This window comes from Nicotiana tabacum, chromosome 17 (genome assembly GCF_000715075.1).
Source record: "Nicotiana tabacum cultivar K326 chromosome 17, ASM71507v2, whole genome shotgun sequence".
Classification (NCBI taxonomy): domain Eukaryota; kingdom Viridiplantae; phylum Streptophyta; class Magnoliopsida; order Solanales; family Solanaceae; genus Nicotiana; species Nicotiana tabacum.
The window spans coordinates 63,688,934-63,695,648 of NC_134096.1; the positions used below are offsets into that span (position 1 = coordinate 63,688,934).

The 6,715-nt window shown below is 38.7% G+C and overlaps 1 protein-coding gene across 1 annotated transcript; it reads right to left on the reverse strand.

Annotated features, from left to right (window-relative positions):
- Positions 1-908: 908 nt before the first annotated feature.
- Positions 909-1,454, reverse strand: LOC107782551 (uncharacterized). Its single transcript, XM_016603431.2, has one exon. It carries the CDS (start codon positions 1,452-1,454, stop codon positions 909-911), a length of 546 nt encoding a protein of 181 aa, XP_016458917.2.
- Positions 1,455-6,715: the final 5,261 nt, after the last annotated feature.

Below are 6,715 nucleotides of genomic sequence, written 5' to 3' on the forward strand. Positions count from 1 at the left end.
ACTACGCTAAATGGTCATAAACAACGTCAACTAACATAAACTAAAATTTATCATCGGTTTTACTAGGTTAAAGGGCACTACATAACAATAAAAGGCACAACATATCACTAAAGGGCATTAAACAACAATAAAGTCATATATTATTATATGTACAAAACTAAAGTCACATATAACACTAATTATTCAACAAAAGAACAATATACAATTTTCATAATTTTTTGCACATAAATAAACTAATCCGGATAAAAAATTAAAAAAATAACTATATCAAAAAACGATCACAAAAAGTATACAACACAGTAAAAATAACTAATTAGTAAATTATGTACATGAGTTTTACTATAAAAGTGAGTCGGAATACCTCGTTTTAGAGTTTTTTGAATTGAGAAAAATTGATGATTTGACCACCGAAACGAGCAATAGAAGAGATCCACTACACGATAACACCTTGGATCGGGTGTTAGCTCGCTAAAATAAGGATGGGACACAAGGAAGAAGAATGGGCCCTTTTTAATATAGGTATAGCGTATATATGTGATGTGTTATACTTGCCTGTCTTTCATTTAAAAATCAGGGAATGGCATGTGCTATACCTTAACGGACAATGAAAAATCAGGGGATGGCATGCGCTATACGTTAACGGACAAACGTGTTGTTAAGGTATGCCTTATTTTTTCCATCTATTTTTGTGCTTTGAGTCCAAAAATACCTCCAAAGCATGGGGTACAAATAGAAAAAGCAAAATAATGTAAAACCGGAAGAAGGAACCATTGATGAGCCAATGTTGTTCGTAAACAATCCAAACGAAACTAATTAATTTTGTATAATATTTTATACAAATAAAAAAATCTCTATAATTCAATACTATGAAACTACAAAACACCAAAATATGAAAAGAGGTAACCAAATTATTTGCTGTCTATGACCATATCTTCAGCTGCCGATTCATCGCCAAAATCGGACTCTAAGTCAAAATCCCAATTACCAACATCATGATTAACAATAACATCAAACGTAAACATAACTTCATCCTCTGCACTTTCAATTGGCATCTTATATCTACAAATCGGACACGATCCATTAATCCCTAGCCACTTCGCAACACAATTTGAATGAAACTTATGTCTACACGGCATCTCCTTAGCTTCATCACCGACTTCGAATTCTAACAAACAGATGGCGCATTCGATCCCTTGTTCAAAAACCGAAACCATCGGCATCGATTCAATTGACGCTTTAGTTGCAGGTAAAGGCGCTTCCTTAACCTCAATGAAAGTAATTGATCTGTTCGTTGCGTCCACCACTACCCTTACCTCAAGTGGATGTTCTGGTAGCGGAGAAGTGGCGGAGAATTGGATGATATAAGGGAGGATTATTGATCTGGCGTTCCTTGAGGTCAGCTCTTCGAGAGATGGCAGTGATGACATCTCCGCATCGGTAGATAATGGAGCCATTCCACACGATGCTGTAGCTGACTATGGTTGACGCGTGCGCGCGAGAGAGAGAGAAAAAGTAACTTTTGAAAGGAGGATAGTCCGTCTTATAGGCTGCTTTGGTAGCGTATGGAGGTGACGCGTTCTAGACGTGGGATTGAGAAAGTTTAGAGTCCAAGTTCAATGTAATTATAAGTAAATTTTTATATATTAAGTAATAAGTAGTAACTTTATAAAAATAGTAACGAACATATTAGTAAAGCAACTAATAATAACTTGTTGAGTATAAGTAACATATTTTGAGAGTGTACAAAAAATAATTGTGCTAGCAATACAATTTAACAAGCTATAGGTTTTCTCTGATATTGTAATATCAAACTTAATATAGAAAGTTACCTATTATAGTAGGTCAATGGAACATAATAAAAAAAATCTTTGTATTGAATTGTAACTCTAAATTTATAGAGTTTTAAGTTATATAACCGTTAGTGTAAAAAAAAGATTTTCTTTTATCAAGTAACCTTAAGAATATCGACACGTAAGCTTTATTAAAATATGAGATTTATAATTTTACAAACCTACTACAATAACTTTAGATAACTTAATCGTGTAAAAATATTTTAGACTAACTATATATATATATATAACTTAGAACAATATAATATTCTGTGGGATAGTAGTATTGGACGGGAAGAAGATTTTGTAAAGTTGACAACTTTACCAAACATGATAATTAGTGAGTTACTATTGTCTTAATAGTTGATTTGTTTTTCCTTTTCGACGTCCCCATATATATATAGCTTTTGTTAATGAATACTCTCTCCGGATTATTTTATACTATGATATTATTAGGCACGAAAGAAAGAGAGATAGACTTCGATACATTCGGGGCGCCCTTCCATAAAGCAAGTAAAGCAATTGTTTACCCGTAAAATGGTATAATTAAATTTATATATAGTTACTTGACAAGTGAACTAATTTGATCCTAAAATAATATAATAATCAGAGAAATACACAATACTTAACCATAGAATGTAGATGAAATAGCAAAGATAGTGATTCCGTGAACACGATTTCCGAACACAGCAATGATGAGATCAAAAAGCGAGAAAGTGAAATTGCATAAAGTTTTGTATAGAATACAGTATATGTTCTTGCCAAAAAATGCGTGTCATTTACAATGATAACTCAGCTCATTATTTATAGTTATGCCTAGGGAAAAGGTCATATGATCATACCCTCCTTTAATGCTAATTATGATGGTCATTGATGAAGATGTAACGTTGAGTATAAATGCCAAATTCTCTGTAACGGACCGTCGCTCTTAATGCTGTAGAATTTTCTTTAGTAAATGCTATCGGGCGCAGAGCATTTAATACACTTTTATAAACGTTATCCGTTCTGGTGACAAGCGAAATGGTTGCGTTCGGTCCTCAGCCATCCCATCTTGGATTTCACGTGTCCTCCTTTTAGTCAGCCACGTGTCATATCATATTTTACCCTATACAGATAGTCCCCCTACTTTCCGATGACATAACTTTATGTTACCGGGAAGTTGGTAAAAACACCTTTTTGGCGGGAATTACTATAATTCCCTCTAAAGGTCTCTGACAGTTAATTAGACGCACATCTCTCAGTATTTAATGCCCCGAACACGCGTCATTCCATGATTCAGCACAGCTTTTGCCGATTATCGAGGTAATCATGGCCATGAATTTAGCCACCAAAATTTCACTTATACGCAACTTTCTTTTCCTTTGCGTTTCACAATTTCTTGAGCTTCTGATTTGCATCCTTGTTTTCCATCCTTTCTCTAATTTTCTTCAAACACAAACTCTTTACCTGCTTCTTTTGCAATGGCTTCTTCCTCCAAACGTGGTGGTTCTATAAAGAATAAGAACAAAATCGAAGATTTCATTCCCCCAACAGTGGATTCCATCATCCCAAGACGGCTTAGTACTTCGAAGGATTATGAAGAGAAATTTTCTACTGCTAACCCTCGTACATTGGTTGTTAGTAGGTACTCTTCTTCCATCCGTCCTTCCAGTATTCCTGCTATGAAGGAGGATTGCAGCTGCAATGAGTTAGAAATTATCACTCCCGATCTATCGGAGCGAGTGACCCTTCCCAAGAAAGGTTTTACATACTTTTTCATGTATCCCTTTACTTTGAGTACATTTTCTTTGAGCGGAGAGCTTGATTCTATGATTGCGGAGTTTTGCCTTCGCTACCAAGTATATTTGGCACAGGTAAGTCCTTCAGTGTGGAGGACGGTCGCTTGCCTCCGACGTTTGTGCCAAGAAACTCAAGAGAAGCTAACCTTAACTCATGTGATAAATCTCTATTCCCCTAAACTCTTCCGCGGGGGAATGATAAACCTTTACAAGCGTGGCTACCACAATTGTTGTCTAGCATGAATGATGACAACGACCGTAGTTGTATGAAACGGATCATTGTAGTTGCCACCAACGACATCATTCTGACAATGGCTTCATCCTTTCCGGTTGCTTGGAACCGCACGCGTAAGTTCTTTGTATAATACTCCTCTTACTAGATATTCTTCTATGATCATATCATCTCTTTACCCTTTACATGTTTCAGCAATTCGATGGCTCTCACCGGTGGTGAAAGGTTTGAACCGGTGGGTTCAAAAGATCTTAGACGACACAACTCCCGAAACTCGTTTGTGGAAAGAACTGTCCCTTAAATACGGGTGGAAGGCCAAATATCATGGTAACTCTAATTTACCTTGCTTCCATTTTTGCATATGAAGAACTTGGTTGAACCCTTCTCACTTTGTTCAAGCAATTAGGTCTACCTGCAGGCTCTGTTGTTGCTCCCGAGGAAGACGTTCTGGTTTATCCTGCTGATGCAGCGAGGCTGCTTCAGGAAGCACTTACTCGAACATGTATCTCTGGGCCTGTTTCGGGTGCAAATACTTCTTTACGGAGTCCCCGATCGGAGGATGAACAAACAAAGAGAAGGCGTTCCTCCGCGGTTAGGGAAAATAATAAAAGGGCAAAGATTGATGCCCCGAGTCATCTCCGGTGGCGATGATGACTGATCCTCCTTCTGGGCCGGTCATAGAAAATGTGATGATCGATGATGATGATGATGATGAAGTTGTTGATGAGGGAGCTTCTTTATACAAAATGCAATGATCCTCATCATCTCAACATGATGCTCGACCTGTTGAGATAGATACAACAGCTGAACACGATGCTTCGGCTGTTTGGGGAGAATCTGATTTGGCAAAATATACCAACTCCTATTTTTGGGCCCCAATTGATGCAACTAGTACTGCAGGGCTGAGTATCGGGTCCTTGTCGTCTTTGGTTGGCGAGCATCAAACAATCAGCAATGCATTTGATGCAGCGACTTCTCACTCTTCAATTCCATCAGCTTCACCTCCACCCTCACCAACACCAGCAACTGCTATATCATTTCCATCTCTGTCTACTCTTCCACCAGCGGTTGCTACACCATATCCATCGGCCGCACCTAACCATGAAGAAGGTGTTCCTCTTCCATAGTCCCCAGTTCATGGGAATTTGGGGCAAAATTATGATGCCCCTTCTGAAGATCCACAAAGAAGGAGGAACATTACTCTTTCAGTCTCTACCGGGTGCAACCTGCTATCACTGTTGGTGGAGCTTGGTAATTACCTGAAGCCTTTGGCTTCAGAAAAAGACTGGAAAAATATTAAGACACTCTCGGGCAAGTATTTGTTGAACAATGCTATGCATAATGTCGCGGCGGTACGTTCCTTCTTTCCTCTGTTATTTCTTCTACTTTTGAACGAACGTATTCTAAGTTTTACCTTTTCTTGTTTTGTAGGCCAACATTATTGCTTCTGAGGGCCTTCAAAGGTTGATTCGTGAGAAGGAAGAACTTACTTCTAAACGGGATCAGCTTTTGGCGAAACGGGACCAGACTGTTCTCTGCCTCTCGAAACTGGAAACTAGAGCTGCTGAGGCCGTTATTTTGGAGGCTCGTTTGCAGCAAAACGAGCAAGAAGTGGTAATCCTTAGCCAAGAAATTAGGCCGATGAGGGTTAAATTTGATGAGGCCAAGGCCAAATGGGCAGAAGTCCATAACATCGTTCTTGCTGCAGCCGACCGTGAGGTTGCTTCCGCTGAAAGAGTGATTAACTTAGAGGCAGCCTTGAACTCCAAAAGTAAAGAGCTTTCTGCTATGAAGGTGAAACATGCCCACCTAGAAGAGAAGTACAGGAAAACTATTGAGCATAATAGGCTCTTTAGTTCAATTGTCCGCGAGCTCGACGTCAGCCTCAAATCTGCTAGATCTGCCCGGGAAAACCTTTTCGCTGAGGTTACTCAACTCAAAGAAGAACTTAAGTGTTGAGAGGCTTTCCTCATTGTTTAAAAAACTTATTCCATGTATATCATGAGGAGAAAAACCTTGGAAGAGGCCAAAGCTAGTATCATTGATGTTGATGCCGAAATTGCTAAGGCCCGAGAGCTTGAGTTGGCTGCAAAAAATAGACTCCCGGCACAGTCTGATGCTCCGGGTTCTTCTAATTTAGGTACCAAATTTTTGGAAACTGAAGAAAGATCGGAAGGGGATGAGGCCGAAGACCAAACTGGGGAAAGCGTTGTGCCATCGGCGGAACCACCTACTCTTCCCAGCAATGCGGATACTTCTCTTCCTCTTGGTCCCGGAAAAGCTGTAGTTTAGCTTTTACTTTCTTTTCTCATTGTATACTTGTAACATTTTGGCCCGTTCTTGTGAATAAAGACATACTTTTTGTTCAAATATCGTTTGAGTCTTACTGTCGTTTGAATATCCATGCAAGCTTTTAACTTTTGCATTTGCTCAAGCATTCCGCGCATGTTGTTCAATTTGCGCTTTACTATGTATAGTCTCGTATGCCTTTTCTTCAAAGCATTTTGGTTCCGAATATTATCCCTTTTACGTGAGGGATTTTATGAATTTTTGCGCAAGTTTCCCTTTTACGTGAGGGTTTCTATGAATATTTGCGCAAGATTGCTTTTGCGTCCTTTTCATATGCAGCTTTGGGTGTATTATTCCCTGATGGCATTTTGGATTTCGGGCATTGATTCTTCCGGAACCAACCCTTTAACATGAGAGTTTTTATAAGAGAGGACTCTCTTATGTTTACGATGCTCTAGAAGAGGATGTCTCCTATTCATTACGGCACTAACATATGAAGTACTTATTTAACTTTCAAATGACAAAATCAGCTCAACGCTCGTACAAGAAAGAAGATAAAAGCAAAAGGATTTTATTTTATTCCTTCT